Below are 18,660 nucleotides of genomic sequence, written 5' to 3'. Positions count from 1 at the left end.
AAGACAAAAATACAAAAAGTTAAAACTATGAGTTATAAGTAAAAAAATTGACAAAGCTCTTAATTATGAGAATAAAAGCAAAAAATAAGGATAAGTTGAATGAAATGTCAAAACAGAAAGAGATAATGGTCAACCATGTGACCTTTGACATATGGCCAGGGGCGTGGCAAGGGATTTTAAGCCTCCAAAAAGGATATTACAAAGGGCCTCCCTTAACCCGCCAGCCAAGCAAAAAAATGTTGTGTCATCTTTACAAATATCTATGCACTCAAATGTATTTTTGAGCCACAATTTTCTGGATTTATGAGCAATATGTGTACAATGGTTTAATTACATTTACTTCCATTATATTGAAGCCCTGGACTACACCGTTTGGACAATTTTGAGGGAGGAACAGGGGCCCCCCAGTATTTTATTCTACTTTTATAATGCAAATTTCAGTCTGTTGACCAGTTCATTTAGTCGCTTTGATTCAATAATGACACTTATTATCAAGAAAAAATAGATAAAAACATGGGTCGATCCTATTGTTGGCCCGGGTAATCAGAACCCCCTCCGTGCTACGCCCATGCATAAGTTTTCTGAGGCAGATGTGATGTCATTAGTAAGTTTTAAAAATGCTGACGTTGAAATAAATTAAAATACTGGAGTCTTTAATGTAATGGAGTGTTGATAAAACACTAATTTCTAGAAAATCTTGGCTAATGATTAAAGAAACAGGTCTGTAGGAACTAACCTAAAGGAAATCTAAGGGAACTTCACCTGTAAGCATAATAAGTGAAATAAATGTGAAAGCAGATATGATCGAATGTGGGAAGCAGTTTTGAGAAACTTGATGTCCAGACCATGGGCGTAGCACGGGGGGAAAAGGGTGCCGATGACCCTGGCCCACAGTATGGACCGGCCCTTGAGAAGCCTGCAATGAAAAGTGTGTGTTTATTTAGTTTTTCTTAGAAACTAGTGTCATTATTGAATCAAAAGCCACTAAATTAATTGGCCAACAGACTGAAATGTGTATGAAATAGAAAAAAATTGAATACTGGGGGCCCCTGCCCCTCTCTTAAAAATATCCAAATGGTGTATTCCAGTGCTGTGAAATAATGCAAGTAAATTTAATTCAACCATATGAAAATGTTGCTCCTAAATGGGGAAATTATGGTTCAAAAATACATTTAAATGCAGAGGTATTTGTAAAAATGACACAACCCCTGCAATATTCTTTCTGGGGGCCCTAAATCCCGTGCTACGCCCCTGGTCCAGACCATCAGGGCCAGCACCCCTGCTTGAGCTTTAGTAAAATAAAAAGTCAGAATGATAAAATGTTAAATCACAATAAGCTGGAGAGTCATTAAGATGAGATCAAAAGTCATATTCATGAATAAAAAGACAATGATTATAACTGCACTTTATTTTTTAATCATATATTCCTTTTATTAATAATGGCTATGTATTTCTTATGTACTTTAGTTCCTTTCTGTAGTGTTATTTAATGCTTAATATACATATTATGATTCATTTATTATCAATGTTCACCCTTTTTTATTTTTAATCTATTTATTTATTTGAAAAATGCAGAAACTGTATACATCAGTGGATTTTATTTGTGTATTTTGCAACTGCAATAAAATCTTTTAAAAAGTCACATAGGGAAAAAGTTATTTTAAAAAAAGTCTGGATTATGAAATAAGGCATAATAATGAAACAGTAGGTCATGGAGAGATCAAAATTTATTAAACACATTAAAGCAAAATCCTAGCCATGCGAAATATCTCATAATTATGACTGTCATTGACTCTGGTAATTTTAACCAAATACATGTTTGTAAAACTTAATAGTTGTAATCAAGTTTTACTATTTTTGCATTATGATTACTGATCCTAATCCTTTAAATCTCCGTTAATCTCGAAACGCACTGATTTAGAAAGTGTTAGAAAACCTGCAGGATTTAGAGCTCTGTAATGTGTTGAGAAAACTCTCCTCTTGTCAAGCTTATTGAACTCATTAAACCTCCGCTGGATTAGCTGTCAAATCCCTGATTGCAAAACTTTAAAAGGGACTAGTTGTGGGGATTCATGAAAAGAAATGCTTAGAGAAGCAGAAAAAACCTTGGAGGATTGTTATGAAAAATTATGCATCACTTTAGATTTGACAAGCTAAATATACATGAATAACTAAAACATTGACTATCTAGTGTCAAAACTGCAGTCATTTTAACCGAAGATCATCAGAATAATTACGGCATTATTAACACTCTCTGTGCTTTAGATACTCATAATCTGACCTGGGTCTGTGGTATTCTTTCATCAAGCTTGAAAGAAAATTAAGATTTCAGTGAACATCATCTGTAAAGATTGACCAAACGTACAAGTTTACAGTCATAAAAAAGATTTTATTGAACAACAAAACGAAGAGTCTCCTCTCCTCAAATCAACACTGAACCCAGAGACAAGAACCAGCATCAGCGTCCGTCCTCAAGCTCATCCCGGGACGACAGAGACGAAAGGCACCACGTGATGAACATCGTGCCTTCGATGTGGGCTAAAAACACAGAAACACAAACTCCCCTACAAATCGACACGCCTCACGTCTTATAGGCACTTTAGTCTAAAGCAACTGGTTCACATGAACGGCACAAACGTCGGCCTCCTGGAGGACTTCACGGCTGATTGGAAAGGACTCAGAAAGAAACGGCATGAAGCTTGACGTGAACGCCGATATGAGACTAAGAGCCATCAGTATCTTTAAACAGTTAATCCAATAGTTAAGAGAGCTCATCACCGTTTCCATCGTAGCAGCTGAATCTAATCAGATTAAATAAGGCATTGGTTTATGATAAAAATCAACCTAATGAGTTATAGTCAGAAGGCTGCAGCTTTTTTACATTTTTCAACATCAACTTTTTAAATTGACACAGGATGCTTTTACATCGGTTTGCACATTTTTTCCAAAGTTGTGACATAAATTTCCCATGAGTAGACCAAACCTGAGGTCAAACCACATGATTATAACCCCATCCAACAGTCTTCTTCTACTCAGCTGTCTGAAAAACCTGGTCAGATTCTGTTCACTGCTGCAGGAGAGGAAAAGTATGGATATTTCTTTCAGGAATTGCTTTGAAAAATTACTCCAACTGCTCTTGATCAACACATTTTGGCTTATACCACTGGGTTAATCAATAATATATATAGTTAAGTAGTAAATCACGGATTACTAGGTTGTCTCTGCAGCTTGTAGAAAGAGGACGTCAACTATTTAAATTTCTGCTGTTTTTAACGATGCACAGCCAGAAGAAGTCTCAATAATGCCTGTTCAGCTCCTCCATCCACTGGAGCTTTAAGTACAGCCGTGCATTCTGGTGAATGTAGCGCCCTCTGCTGTTAGGTATTCAACTTAAGGACAAAATCAACAAAGCTGAGCATGAAGCAACCTTGGGACAGTTCCTAAACGTGCAGCGCAGATTGCTGATGCTTTAACATCGTTACAACAGCCAGAGACGCTTTTAACCTAAGGAGCTCTTTTCACACATGTACAAAAATCCTGGACATTTACAGACATTTTCATGTGAGCTGCATGAGTTTAAGAGTTTTATTTTCCATGGTTTCATCTGGACTTCTCTAGACAGCTTCTGCGAGAAGTCAGGGTAAGCCAATGAGTAAAAGCAGCAGGAAATATTCAGGAAAATTCACCGTGAGTGAGCAAGAACGGGTTCTGATGCTTCCATACTTTTCAATAACATGTTTTAAGGATATATTCTTCATTATTTTAATGATTAATGATATCAAAAAGTAAACAAGCTTGAGAAAACGGCCTCTATTTCAAAAGAAAGGTGCACTAGAGAGGAGAAAATCCTTAAAAATTGCAGGCAGACTTCTGCACACTGTGTATGTTGCAGAAAAAGACGTGCAATGTTGAGGTAACACAAGGCTGCCGGCGTGTTTGTGTGCAAGAGTTTGCATGCAGTTTTTAACCCCATAAAGACACAAGAAAGCTTCTGATATCGCAGTCTAGGACCTACCCAACCCTACATTTATCAACTGCAGCAGGTAAGCAGTTGGTGTGATGTACTTGAACATAATGAAGCTGCTTCATCTTCTTTTCCTCTGAATGAATCCAATAACATGTACTTTCGATATAACGGCAACATTTGCTGCCTTAGTGTCAGGCTTCGTTGCTTCATCACCATCTCAGATATGTTGTGAACTCTACAGAGTGGCTTCTGCTGCAGCCTTCAAAAATCTGCAGCTGTGAGGGACACATTTCAAAGAGATGCTCACGAAGATTTCAGTGATTTTCCAGAAATGTTCAGCAGTACATGTGTGAAAAGAGCTAGACATAAAAACAGCAGACACCTGTTATTAATCTCTAACAGTGAGGTTTGCTGAATAAAGGGACACTTTCAACTCCTGCATGACGTTGAACCACCGAGGCAGGTAGAGGAGACACGACGCCCAACTACTCAGAGGGAAAACCACCAGAGAGGAGCGTTCGATCGTGTTAACAGTCTGAAATCACTCTGTAGCCCTCTTAAGGCCGAGTTTAGATAGGAGCAAAATATCAGAATCATATCCAGGAAAGGCAGAGAGGACTGACAACGTCTGATCACACCAGCAGAGGAAACGGTCCAAAAACTGCAGCGAAGCTTCCCTGACAGAGCCAATGTCATCCTTTTAGCCTTGTCCTTTTTTGTGCTATCTATATCTGAACCCTAGGCTTTCCTTGTTTGTATTTGTTCATGTCTGGTTGTTTTTATGCTGCATCAAGTCGCACATAGCTTCACTAGAGCTGAAGGCAAATCTGTGAAATCCCTCGTCCTTGTACTCAATTCATAATAAACTTTATTTTCTATAATCACAGGGAAGTTTTGCTGCTATGAACTGCAGAACTTTTCATTCTGTGTTTGTAAGCAAACCGTTTTTCTTAAGTGAATTTAAGTCACAACATCAGTAGAGCAGTTGTGATTCTGTGCAAGTATTTTGGATTTAAATGGGAATGAAGTCGCCTGAATTTCAAAGACAGAGTTAGGAGAGGTAATCGTGGGAATAAAGTTCAGATTTCACATTTTGGATTTTCTATTGGAGCTAGAAGCTATCATAAGATCCAGATCTGGGGTTTCTAAAAAAATCATTTAAATGTAATTTTTTAAGTACCCACAGACAGAGTTGCTGTGTGCAACAGCTGAGATGAATAAGTGAAAAGACTCTGACTGATGTGCCTCAACATTTTGTTTCTAAAGCAACCTTGGAGTCTGTTTTTCTTTATTCTCTTGGACTTGATAAGAAAATGAACCGTTTCTAACAGCAGATGCTGATCATTCTTGAACGCTGAGTGGAAAAATGGCAGAGATGGTCAGCCAGGAATCTCCTCCAACCACCTCAGTAGCTTCTTTTACAGCCACAATGCTACCAAACACGAAGTGGATAATTTGCTCACTAACAGGGGAATATCTGTGGCCAAACTGCCCAGTATTGACCAGTATGAAACTATGAATCAGTATGTTGGATTCTGCTGCAGATATTTGGCCATTCATGCTAATAAAACTTGAGTTTTCTAAGAGATTAAAGAACCAAAGTCCTGATAACAGTTTTTAACCTCTCTGGTGGCTCAGCCCTCAGAAATACTTATCTTCTACATTTTAAACTGACATCATAGTGACTTTAGAGCCCTCAAGAGTTCCCAGTCCCCCTCCGAACCCCCTCCCTTTTCCCCAGTTTGTTTCTGGTTATAATCTCTCTTCACATTTCCTGTCACTACACAACCTACAGAGACAAACAGACGACGATTCATGTTGAAAGCACAGTGGTAGCGGGCCTCCAGCAGATCCTCCTCTTTGGAAAACATCTCACTTCTGAGCAGCGGCGGTCATTTTGTCTCTAAGCTCATTCAGGGACTCGGCCTTGTACCTAACCTGGACTAGAAGCAGCTGTTTGTGTGTTTGTGAGCAGAGGAGTCACGGCTGGAGGCCGGTGGAGGCTGGCGAAGGACCGACGTCACCGCGACGAGCTCCTCTCCTTGCTGACGCAGTCATCCTGACCGCTGGTGTCCCCGTTAGCCGTCATCCCGCAGGTCCGCCTCTTCTTCCTGCGGTGCGACATGGCGTCGTCCTCGGAGCCCGAGTCGGCCTGGAGGAGAGAGAGCGTGCACATGCTCGGTCACAACATGCTACACGTGTGTTATGTTACGGACATGTGTCACATGTTAGCACCTGTTGGCTGAGCTAACTTCAGACTGACACGTGTGGGGCTGACTGAAATGATTTACAGAAGCAGAGGGAGCAGCAGGGAGTTCATACACAACTTTATATCAATGACACAGAGGATGGCGTTTTTTTCTGTTTCTTTGCAGCCTTTAACTCTTCATCTGCAGCCTTTAAGCCATAAAGGAAAGACAGAGGACTTCACTGGAACTGGTACCAGATTTCTAACTTAAGCAACAATGCTAGTAAAATTCAAACACCACAGATATCTGATTTAATACCACAATAACAAAAATAAAAGTCATATGCATCCAATTTCTGGATTTAAATTCCCCAAATATGTTCCTACACACTCTCTAAATTGCACAAAAATATTGTGCAATGTGGGGGCAGTGCTGGGACATTACTTTTTTTCATGCCTTCATAACCTCCTGCTTGGACTACTGCAAAGAAGTCCTGTCTGGGGTACGCAGCAAAAACCCTGGACAGGCTTCAGTATGTCGAAAACTCTGCTGGAGTTCTTACCTGCACTGACCCTCATCCACCTTGACTGGCTCCATATCAGGTCCTGCATCAACTACAAAATCCTCCTCCTTACATACAAATCTCTCCATGGCCTGGCTCTGGTCTCCTACATCCCTGTACACCATCTTGGAACCTTCAGTCTTCAGACACTGGCTTTCTTTCCATTACCAAAACCAAACTCAGAACATATGGAGACAGAGCCTTCAGCACTGCAGCTCCAACTCTCTGGAACACTCCGCCTGCAGACATCTGTAGCGCTCCATCTTTGGACATTTTCAAAAAAACATCTCAAGCACCACCTGTTCACTACAGCCTACGGTCTTCACTAAACCACCCCTTACACTCATCCTACCCCTCACATAGTCTGTCCATGTCTTGTGTTCTTGTAAAGCGTCCTTGGGTTCCTTAAAAGGCGCTATATAAATCCAAGATATTATTATTACTACTATAGGAACAGCAACAATGACAGAGGAGTAACTCCAGATGGCAGAGCCCAGCTTTTTGCCGTCATTATGTGGAATCAATCTATGAAATAAAAACGCTGGTTTGCTATTAACCAAATAAAACCTTCTGGATTCCATTCAAACGAGAATTAAGCAATAACGCAGTCCTCGACAGACCCCTGATAGGCGAATGTAAACGCTGCAATTTTAAATACAGAAAGCTCTCTGTGATGTTTGGGACTGGTCATGGGTTCTGTGTCCTGTAATTGGTGGGAAAAGGAAAGAAAATTCTTCTGTCTTTTCTGTCTTTCTGTGCTTGTTCACTTACATCAGAGTCGGAGTCAGAAGAGCTGGAGGAGGACGATGATGAAGAGTCGCTGGAGCTGTCTGAGGCGATGCCCGTCGACTCCTGCAGGTCGACTTTGTCTGCCAGTGCTGCGAGGTCGGGCCTCTCCTGCTTCAAAATACTAAAATAAAAAGACACAACCCGTCAGTGTTCACTCAGAGGTTCATAGGTCAAAATAATGATGAATATCACAAGACACTGAAGCAGAGGTCATTCACTGAAACGCTCATGGCTCTTTTGAGATTTGTATTTATCTTTACTTGAGTGGTTCTGAAATATTTTGTTGAAAGGATTTAAGTCACAGCCTGGTCAAACTCTCTTACCATGGCTGATGAACTCTCTGCTGTCTGTGCAGGATGCTTCAGGTTCTGTTGCTGCAGTTACAGTTTCTGCTGCATTTCTTTGTCTGTAGTCAGATGTCACTGACAGTTGTTTTGGGTTTCTCCTCACAGCTATTTAAAAGTTTCTGTCATCTCCTGCTGTTGTTTACTTGCATTAGAGGGATGCTAGTTTGTTATTTTCACCCTTCCACTTCTATTCCTCCCTCCATGTGGATGTGCAGAGGCTCCAATTAAAGTCTCTGTCTTTCACTCAGTCCTGAAATGTAATATTTTCTCACTTAGACAGGTCTAAATCTTTATGTTGGTTAATTTATCTGACTACAAACTGAAGACAACACATTCACAGTCAGTATTTTGCCAGAAAAATCAATTTTATAGGAAATGTGCATGTTTTCACCATGACATGAAAGCTTATCTTGTGTTTAAATTAAAAATAAATCACTTAAATTTGCTATTCAAATGCAAAAATTATGTGTAATTTACATTGAAGTGGAACACTTTACACATCAATGTTCTATTCTTTGTTATAATTTTAATAAAGTTGACAAAACTGAACATTTGAGGTGTAGTTTGAGAGGAAGGACACCCAGCTGTGTTAAAGAGTAACTTAACCCTTAGACCACTTTTTTAAAGGTCACATATTATGCAAAAATCACTTTTTTAGGCTTTTCGAGCAAAAATATATGCCCCTCGCCTGTCTACAATCCTCCCAAGAATCGGAAAAATCCATCTCGCCCCTCTCTTTCTCCACCTTTCAGAAAATGTGTGCTAAAACAAGCCGTTCTCAGATTTTCCCCTCATGGTGTCATGTTGTGAGTAAGCCCCTCCCCCAGGTTTGGTTGGCTCTTCCCACTTTGGAGAAAGCTCCACCCTCCTCTCCTGAGTCTCCTCTCAGCTGGCAGATGGGGAGGATCAGGAGAGCCGCATCCATTTCCTGAGAGGGGCGGAGTCAGACAGCTCAGTAACATTTAAAGCTACAGACACAGAAACAGCTCGTTCTGAGCAGGGCTGAAACGAGGAGTTTCTAGACATGCAAACATGCATGTTTCGGGGATCTCTGAGAACAATATAAACCTGTCTTTAAAGGGGTAAAATATGTGACCTTTAAATAAAAACCTATGTATATGTGCACTTAGTAATACTATTGATCAGTTAGGGTCCAAATCTAGACATTTAAATACCAAGTATTTAAATTCTACATTATGTTTTAGAAGAATGCTGGTTGCTCTACAGGTTGAAACCTGGTGAATGTAATTCACTTGTCAGTAAGCTTGATTCTAAACAGATATCCTTGGATGAATCTTATCATTCATTCGTGTGGCTTGGCTGCATTTCTTACCGATACCACTTCCTGGAGAGTTTGGGCCGTCCTCGCACAGTTTTGTGCCAGACGATGGGGAAGTTGGTGGTGCTGGCAAAGTTTTGGGTGACGGCGATTGTCGTGTCCAAGTTGAGAACAACGTGCCACCAGCCACCTGCAAACACAAGAGGAGTCACCTTTAACATTACAACAAAGACTAAACACTGGTTTGATTTTTATTTCATCTAAAACTACTCCTTATATTCAAATAAAAACCATCAGCGTTGATCTATAACTGTCTGAGCTTGTTTTTTTTCTTCATTAAACATGTAATATGTTAATAAGACATAACACAATCAGGAATTTAAATCCAGTTTAAGTTGGCTGAGTTATGACAAAAATTATAACTTAATATATAAGTAAGAAACACCTGAGTTCAGCTGGGACAACGGTTTAATTTTCTTAGTAAAAATCCATCATATTTTATCTTTAACAAAGGCAGAGGTAAATAAACAACATGACAGACAGTTCCTTCTTCCTCCTGTGAAGTTTCCAGGTATATATCATCTTCTCTAAGTCAGACAGGTGAAGTCTAATTCCTGGTTTAATCCCTCCTCCTCGCCATCAGCTCTTCCAGCATTAAGTGAATTTAGGTCAGAGTGGACACACTGAGCCGTCTGCTCACCTCTACAGTCACTGACGAGTGTCTAACGCTGCTCGATTACAGCAGAAATTCCCAATCATGATCAGACTGATATTAAAATCAACATTATGATATGTACCACTTTATGCTAGGAGTTCAAATGACAGCCATTTACACTGGTGCAGCAGTTTATCTCAAAAAATGTAAAAAAGACGAATTTCAAATGAATAAATTTATAGAGCTGACAAAAGTCACTACATTTTAATTTTTGGAAAACCAACTGCTGATTTTTTAAAAAGAATTCTTTAGTTCTCTCTTTTTACAAATAGACTGGAGAACATGATTAGGAGCCCTTTGCTCTGCACTTAAATTAAGGTGAGAGCCGTTCTTTGTGTAATCAACCCACCAGCCAGCCCAAATCAACTTCAGCTGTCTCTAGCCAATGAAAATGATCAGCAACAGCTGAAACAATCTGATTGTTGTGAACTGTGTCCCATAGACTAGGTGCATTATCATACTGTGCTCTCATTTCAATAAAATTCTATTCACACCAGTGGGCACACCGTCATTATCCCAGGATGTCACTCTGTCTTTAAAGAGATGCTCTTACTTAAGTTTGAGGAAAATGGCTTAAAAGTATTTTGTCCAAACAAAAACTAAAGACATGTGCAGATCAAAATGAATTTTATCTATATCACATCTTGTTCATCTAGAGGCCAAGAATCCTTTGTTGCACAGTTAAATTCTGGCATTCCTCCTGTAGCCACTAGGGATAGTCAATTCAAAAATATCTCAAGAACAAAAAACAGACTTTTGAGCAGTGTGGCCTAGCTCAATAAAGTAAGTCCCATTTTCCTTTTCTACTGCACAAAATATGATGATGGAGGAGCTGCTGCTTCATGATGATGCTTCATGGCTTGTCATAATCCTGAATACTGCAGTGGGTTGATGAACAAGAACTGGAGTAGTTGTTTAAATGTCACAGGCTGAAGATTGCTAATTTAGTCCTAAAAAGCCTGGAAAAGAAGTTAAGATAGCAGATGGGGTTTCTTTAGTGTTTAGTTTGTCTTCATTGAAGATGTTAAGTACCTAGGAATCATTCTAGACTCAGACCTGCAGTTTGAAAAACAAGTGAATTATGTTTGCAAAAAAAGGTAAACCCACTTAAACGGTTTCAGGATCATCAGAATTCATCTTTCATTAAACACAGCCAGGCTTTATAAGTATGCAAACTTTAAACAACTTCATCAATCATATCCATTTATAACCAGAAAATAAAAATCATGGACAAAAAAACCTGTCCAACGGCACCACTGTCTCTGTTAGAGAAATACAATGTGCTTAGCTTTGACCTGATCAGTGGGCAGAGATCCCGGGAGAACTGCGAGTTCACGCAGGAATAGTATGTCAACAGTGGACAATTTTACCTTTTGGGGTTAATTTATCATCCTTTCCAGTATAAGTCCATGATATTATTGCTTCCTCCATTGGGTGAGTGCATTAGGAAGTGAGAAGGTTAATGTTTGCTTAAAGGATCTGGGGTTTTATGTAAAATTCTTCAGCTAATTGTCCTCAAAAGTTCCCTTTTCCTCATCAATGACGCCGTTGTAGCTCTGTGACCCTCTGACCTCTCGGTGACCCTCTGCTCTTGCTGCAGGATGAGACGTAATGTTGATATATTGATGATTTACGACCAGGAGTTCCTGCATTGTGTTTTATTTCGAAAGAACCGGATATTCTACGCTTGTGACTTCCTTTTTGGTGCTTTTGGATCGCCGGGTATTGACACGGTTTGACAGCGACCAGCGCTGAAAATAGACCGGCAGCGTATCTCGAACGAAGTGGAGCGAAATGGCGCTCCAGGCACCCGCCACGGCTGGACTGGGGCACAGGCAATGGGACTGCTCTGATAGAGTAAAGAGGGAGCGTTTTGCTCCGCAGTACGATTCACCGGCGGATCGCGGTGCAGTAATCGAGCCAACACTCGGGCATCTGTAAATGGTAACTGTTGAATTCCAATGTGCAAAGCGTCCTTTGGACAATTAGCCTTCTCTGTCACAGGAGCAAAACTCCCGCTGAGCTGAAAAAGCAACATAACTTTAAAGGTTTTATAAAAGGTATAAAATCATGGCTGAAGGAACAACAATACTAAAACACCTGCTTGTATACCTGTTTAACAGAGGGAACCATCTCCAATACAGATTTTTGTTTTATTAGACCTGTATTCTATCTGTCTTGGATATTTCAACTCTGATGTATTTGCTAATGTACTATGTTCTGAGTGTCTTCCCTTATTTACAACTTAAATCTCTAAAAGCCTCGCATAGACAGGTGTTGAAAATTAGCACTCTGCTATAAACACTTAAAGCAGTGCATCTGGGACCTGTGCACGATAAAATGTCACAGCGTCAATGTTAAAGTGTGTCCATGTCAAACAAATGCTAAATAAATAAATAAATTATCCTCTTTTGTTCGAAGACGATAAACAAACCTGTTCTGCACCCTGTCATGGATAGGTTAAACTGGTGTCATGTCACAAGTTTCCTACATGCCTTTAAATAATCAAATGTAAGGATTTTTAAGACCTGAACTGAGAAGAATTAAAACTACTTTTGCAGAAATGAAAGGCGTGGGAGATTTCTCAGTACACCAAATCAGGGTAGTTCATGTTCGGTTTAAAAAAAAGTCACCTGGTATCAGAAAAATAACTTTTCTGGCCATACATTTGATATTTCTGACACATTGAAGACCTCCATTCTATCAGTATGCTGTATGGTGATTTTTATCATAACACATTTTAGCAGGTGTGCTCAGATGATTCTGAAAAGTTTAATTTTTAAAAGCAGAATAACATTTTTTGTCAGGGGAGACCTGTTAAAATAAGGGTGGGCTGCAATGATTTTAAGTGGGTTATTGTTAGACCATGTGTTAGAGAGCTGGACTAATGTTTTATAACAGTACAGAGAATATTCAATCACAGGGAGTCAGATAAAATCAGAGAGACCTGAGGATCCTTCCCAAGGAAATTCAGAACATCAAACACAGAATTCCCTGAATTATGGAGAATATTAATGCAACAATTTGTGGAGGAAGATGATTAAAATCGAATATGGTTGGTTAGAAATTTAAGACCTCTCACTGGTAAAATTCAGACTTTTTGATAACACTTTTTTTAAGTCTGCAGAAACCCTGACATAGGCTCCTGTAGGCTGTGCATATGTGACCTAACTGTGGTACTATGTCGCTAAATGTGTATTTTTTCCCTCACACTCACCAGGCACAAAGACGGTCTCCCCGGGTCTCTGGAGGATCTCCAGCGGTGTGAACTCTGGAGGCCAGTTTGGCTGCTGTGTTCTCGGATAAATTACATTGAACCAGGTGATAGCCTCGTCCTGCTGGTTGCCTCCATCCTCTCTGGTCACCTTGATGAGCTCACGGGGAGTGTTAGTGGGGAACAGACACCACCTCTTGTGTCCTTGAACCAGGGCGTTCCAGGCGCTGGTGCCCAGCGGGTCGATGTGGATTCCTGTACCGGAGCGGGAAGGGCCCATGACAAACCACCTGAGAGGGAACAGAGGAGGTTTGACATCACACTGGGCCTTACAGAAACTCAGACTGAGATTTAATTTCCAGTTTTCAGACTTTACTTATTCCTGAAGATTAGGAATGAACAAAGTCTTCCAATGTGCCCAGTTAGGAGTTAAGGATTATACGTTATTAAAATAACTCTGATAACGTATTCATCACATGCTCAGGGACCTCTCATGAGTTGAAAGTGAAAAAAAGATCAAACCTATATGGCGGTCTGCGCTTCTCTCCTGCGAACTGGAACAGGTCGTCCCTGAAGAAGACTGGCACTTGGTAGTCCTCCAGCAGCTTCCGGCGCTTGGCGTGTTCACCGTAGCTGCTGTCAAAGATGTAGAGCGGGCTGTCGTCCCTTGTGCTCTCCAGGTACTCCACATAGTACTTCATTTTCATTTTCACAGAGTAGCCATCGTTGTCCTCCCCACACTTGAATTTCTGGTTGCGGTATTTGCGTTTGAGGCGCTCCAGAGTCCATTTTTCCCGAGCAGGCCAGCTCTCCTGGCAGTTCAGGAGAACGACAGGTTTGTAAGGCCGCTCGAAACGCTGGATGAACTCTTCAGGAGAGATGTGGAGGGTGTCGATGCGCTCAACGTTGTCCTGTGAATAAAACAAAATAGTGTCAGATTGTGTTCTGCCCTGAAGGAGCCTTTTTTATCCTCAGAGTACATAAATGATCATACAGATTCTTTTCCAATCTTGTGTGGTCAAAAATACGTTTAACTTAACAGTAACAATCCAATAAAACCAGAGCAGAGCCTTGTATCTTTTTGTCAGGAGGCTTAAAACCCACCTCAGCTACACTCAGACCTCATTGTCTGTTTTATTTAGTCTGTGGGGCTGGTGGAGGACATAAAACAGAGGCCAGGTGTGTCTGTTTGAACAACACATTCTTGTGCTGAGAAATGCTGGTCAGCGCGCTGTGGAACTGCTTTAACACCTCTCTGATACCTCAAGGGTCCACCCACGCAGGCTGTGTCAGCAGACTGAGATAACGTCTCGACTCATACTGCCCTAAAATCACATCTAACTGACTGTGCTGATCCTCATTTTGGTGCTCATGGCAGAGAAAAGTCATAGCTGTTGATTCCGACTTCAGAGTTTAGTCTGTAACCTTGGCTGCTCAACCTGTCCTTCAAGAACAAGTTTTACAGTCTTTAAACAACAGCAGTTTCTTCATAGCCTCACTGAAACAGGCTTTCTTGCAGTAATCATCTTTTATACACTAGCCATGCGCAAAATGGGTCGTTCTGAAGAGCTCAGTGACTTCAAGCATGACACTGTAACAGATGCCGACGCAACAATAAAACAGATGGTTAATTTCATCCCTGTAGGATATTCCAGTCAGCTGCAGGTCATGTTATTAAAAAGTGGATGTGTTTAGGAACAACAGCAACCCAGCCATGAAGTGGAAGACCATTTAAAATTGCAGAGTGAGGTCAACAACTGCTAAAGTGCGGGGTGCATAAAATGTCTCAACGCTCTGCTGATTCCATAGCTGAACACTTTGGAAACACTTTGGCAGAGGGCACTATGGCAGATACCGATTTTTTTTTTTTTTTATAACTGACAGCATACACCTTCAATGTTCCAATCTTATTTTATTGAAAAACACTGAACAGTACCTGTGAAACAATACAAACTTGTTTTAACTGCACATGAGGTAGTTCTCTCAAATATAAAAGAAAAGTTTAGAGCATTGCTGTCCAAACTACTAAATTATATCAGTTCCTTTAGTCTTTCATTTTTCACATTTTAGTAGGTAGAGGTAGATAAGATCAGTGGATAAGATCGGTTTCATATGTAAGTATCAGTGCACCCCTAACTAAAACTGTGCGGCGGGAGCTTCATGAATGGGTTTGCATGGCCAAGCAGCAGCATGCAAGCCTCACATCACAAAATCTAACAGCAAGCGTTGGATGGAGTGGTGCGATGCCCACAGACGCTGGACTCTGGAGCGGTGGAAACGTGCTCTGTGGAGTGAAGAAACACGCTCCTCTGTTTCGTAGTCAGATGATGAGTCTGGGTTTGACGGATGCCTGGAGAACCTTACCTGCCTGACTGCACTGTGCCAACTGTGAAGTTTGGTGGAAGGGGCTGTTTTCAGGGGTATGGCAAAGCCCCTTATCTCAAGCGAAGGCCAATCTTAATGCTTCATAATACCAAGACATTTTGGACAATGCTATGTTTCCAACTGTGAGGCAGCAGTTTGTGGAAGGCCATTTTCTATCCCGAGCAAGGACAATAAAGACATGGTTTCATGAGTTCAGAGAGAAAGATCTCGACTGGCCCTGACCTCAACCTCATCGAGCACCTTTGGGATGAGCTGGAACGGAGATTGTGAGCCAGGCATTCTGGTCCTTCATCAGTCCCTGACCTCATAAATGCTCTACAGCAGTGATACTCAACGTGTGGCACTTTTGTGATGATTTGTGGCTCTTTTATGTCTTAATTTGAAATACTATTCCCCCAGAAAACCTTAAGAATGGGAAACTTTGACCTTAGAAATTAAACACTGCAAGTCACATTAATCAGTTTGTTTCCCAAACTGTTACAGTAGGCTTTAATTTTTAACCATTAATCTTAGTCTATATATATCCATTGCCCTTATTTGCACTTTTTTGCCCTATTTTTTAATTTTTTGCCACTTTTAATGCATTTTTACTGCTTTAAGCGTCACGTCTTTATGCAACATTTGCCCACTTCTGCCACTATTATCCAGTTTTGCCAATTGTCCCCTGGTTTTGACCGTTCTATCATGCTAATTTTTTGCCACTCTTTGCTGCTTTTTGCCTATTCTACCACCTTTTGATTCCTTTAGTCCATTTTAGTCACTTTTCACTCATTTTTTGCCACCTGAAACTCTTTTTTGTCACTTCTCACCCACATTTGCCACTTTCTGCCCTTTTCTGCCACATTTTCTCCCCATTTTTGTCACTTTTCACCCAGTTTTGACATTTTATACCTACTTTTCACCCTTTTTTGCCTATTTTTGACCATTTTGCCCCCTTTTACTTATTTTTATTGCCACTTTTCATCACTTAGATTGCGGCTCTTGCAAAGGTATTTTTCAACCATTTGGTTCTTTGGTTGAGCAGGGTTTAGTAACGCTGCTCTACAGAATGAATGGACTCAAATTCCCACAGAAACACTCCAAAATCCTGTGGAAAGCCTTCCAAGAAGACTGACTGCTGTTATAGTTGTAAAAGGAAGGCCAACTCCATTTTAAAGTGCATGATTTAAAATGTTATTACTGTCCCTGCTAGTGTAATGATCAAGGGATGAAATACTTGTGTCATCATAATTTTGTCATACCAAAGTATCATATGTAGTTAAAGTAAATAAAAGATTACCTTTTAGGTCGACTGGAATGAAAATTGCTCAAAAAAACAATAAAAAATGTTGAAATTAAACGTAAGAACAGATGTCTGCGTTTAAAACATGAATCTATCTGTATATCTGGCACCTACCGGAATAAGTATTCTATTATGTGAAAACAGATGGTTATAATATCTCTAAGAAAATAAAAATAGTAAAATCAAAGTAAAATATGCATATATTTGGGTCAAACACTGGCTCGTGCAGCCCTTCAGTGTCTACGTGACGAGCTGCACTCAGCCGGGAGCGGCGGTTAGCTAACGTTAGCCTAGCTTTGATGCTACATTGACAGTTACCTTTACGGTGTGGTGTGACAGGTCGAAAGTCTCATGATAACCGTGTTTTGTCCAGTCTAATGAATCCTTCAGTTCGGGTCTGGCGCTCCGTTTCGCCTCTTTAATCCTCTTCTTACTCTTATGGTTCATTCCTCCTCCTAAAGACTTTGAAAAAGAAAACGTATTATCTCTGCTCAGCTAGCATTAAGCTAACCTGAAAACACCATAGAAACACATTCACTAGCTTGTTCTGGTAGCCGGTAAGCTAGCTGCGCCGTTCTAGCGGTCTCACCTTGTTTATTCGGCTAGACAACAAAGCCACAAGTCGTATGTTGTTTTAACACGTCTTCAAATCTGAACCGACAAATGTGTGGACACTTTTAAACCTCTCTTGCCGACACAGTTTGGTGGACAACTGGGCTGAGAAGCTTGCTAGCTGTCTGGCAAGCACCAGTGGTGTGCTGTTCACGGACGAGTCGGAACAAATAACTGACTCGTTTTAACGACCGAGGATTCCTTTTGTTGTTCTGGTTTAACTGATAAACTGTATTATAGAAGAGGTCTAATATATAGGAAAATGAAGGGCTGGGCATGCATTGCTCTATTTTACATGCTTCTTTGCACTGCGTTTAAAACTATATTTCAAATGCCAGATTTTAAAACATTACTGGTCAATAACCCCTTACCATGTGCACCTTCAAGTTTTTTTATTGAAACTATTCTATCCACTTCATGTAAATCACACCATTTCTTATCTTATTGTTATTAATCATGTTTATTCAGCATTCCTGCACTCCTTGCAGCTGTACTACTACTGCACAATCACTTGTGTATATGCAGTTTAAAATGTTCAGTTAGGGCTTGTACATATTTAACATTATTGGATTAAACTGGACATTCCAAGGCCTCATCTCCAGATTTATTTCTCCCACAGAATAAACCCTAAACCCATTCTAAATGCTGTGAAGGGCTGTTGTGGTCAAAACCTCATTTGGCTCCTATGCCAAACTATAGGGGCACTGGCAGCATCTTTGATTTTGAAGTATTGCCATGCAACAGGAAGTAACTTAGTCTAACATGGAAGATGCCTCAAACTGTTATTGTTTGATCATGATAACTTGATAACCTTTTCATCTACATGCAAGTGGTTTGGGAAAAGTGGAGAAACAAGTGCCAGACTTCATAGCTACATCATGATGTGCAGAAACATTAAAATTCCAGACAATACAATAGGAACTGATCCATTTTTTCTGGAAAAGGATTGAATAACTGTAAGAGGCACACTGAGAGCAATACAATTTTTAAAGTGCTCTGCAGCACTTTAATATGACAGAGTATTAGGGCCACATGAAGTGCAAAAAAAATATATATATTTTTTTATATTATGAGAATAAAATATTACAAGAAAGACACTCCATCGTAGTCGCGGCGCTGCAGATCTACGATGGAGTATTGTCCTGATGCTGATAATAATTTGATGCTGTTGTGCCAAAAGATGAAGTATTTCCTTATTTGTGAAACCGATAATAAAGTATAGCTTCACAAGATTCTCAACATTGCTAATTTTAACAGACGCGGCGCCCCGGCAGACTTTCTTTCTTGTAATATTTTATTCTTGTAATATTTCGACTTTA

The 18,660-nt window shown here is 40.2% G+C and overlaps 1 protein-coding gene across 2 annotated transcripts; it reads right to left on the bottom strand.

Moving 5' to 3' along the window:
• Window positions 1-1,965: 1,965 nt before the first annotated feature.
• Window positions 1,966-17,464, bottom strand: jmjd6 (jumonji domain containing 6, arginine demethylase and lysine hydroxylase). 2 transcript variants are annotated; one of them, XM_041777811.1, is made up of 7 exons: window positions 17,319-17,464; window positions 17,048-17,184; window positions 13,585-13,973; window positions 13,066-13,352; window positions 9,188-9,323; window positions 7,490-7,628; window positions 1,966-6,119 (listed from the first exon to the last, which is right to left on the bottom strand). In XM_041777811.1, exons 2-7 carry the CDS (start codon window positions 17,174-17,176, stop codon window positions 5,988-5,990), a joined length of 1,212 nt encoding a protein of 403 aa, XP_041633745.1. In that variant the 5' UTR covers window positions 17,177-17,184; window positions 17,319-17,464; the 3' UTR covers window positions 1,966-5,987. The 2 variants fall into 2 exon arrangements, with proteins under 2 accessions (XP_041633745.1, XP_041633744.1); XM_041777810.1 differs by having other exon boundaries at window positions 1,967-6,119; window positions 17,048-17,191.
• Window positions 17,465-18,660: the final 1,196 nt, after the last annotated feature.

This window comes from Cheilinus undulatus, linkage group 21, assembly GCF_018320785.1.
Source record: "Cheilinus undulatus linkage group 21, ASM1832078v1, whole genome shotgun sequence".
Taxonomy (NCBI): domain Eukaryota; kingdom Metazoa; phylum Chordata; class Actinopteri; order Labriformes; family Labridae; genus Cheilinus; species Cheilinus undulatus.
The sequence above is the reverse complement of the archived record's forward strand: the minus strand, read 5'-3'. Positions and strand labels throughout refer to the sequence as shown.

What these genes read in the sequence shown, in the direction of transcription:
- jmjd6 (XM_041777811.1), bottom strand. Translation starts at nt 17,176, where the DNA reads ATGAACCATAAGAGTAAGAAGAGGATTAAAGAGGCGAAACGGAGCGCC. An exon ending in CTCTCCAGGAAGTGGTATCG is followed by an intron (nt 7,629 to 9,187) that starts GTAAGAAATGCA and finishes TTTTTATTTTAG; the next exon opens with TATTTTGAAGCAGGAGAGGC. An exon ending in CTTCTGACTCCGACTCTGAT is followed by an intron (nt 6,120 to 7,489) that starts GTAAGTGAACAA and finishes TCTCTCCTCCAG; the next exon opens with GCCGACTCGGGCTCCGAGGA.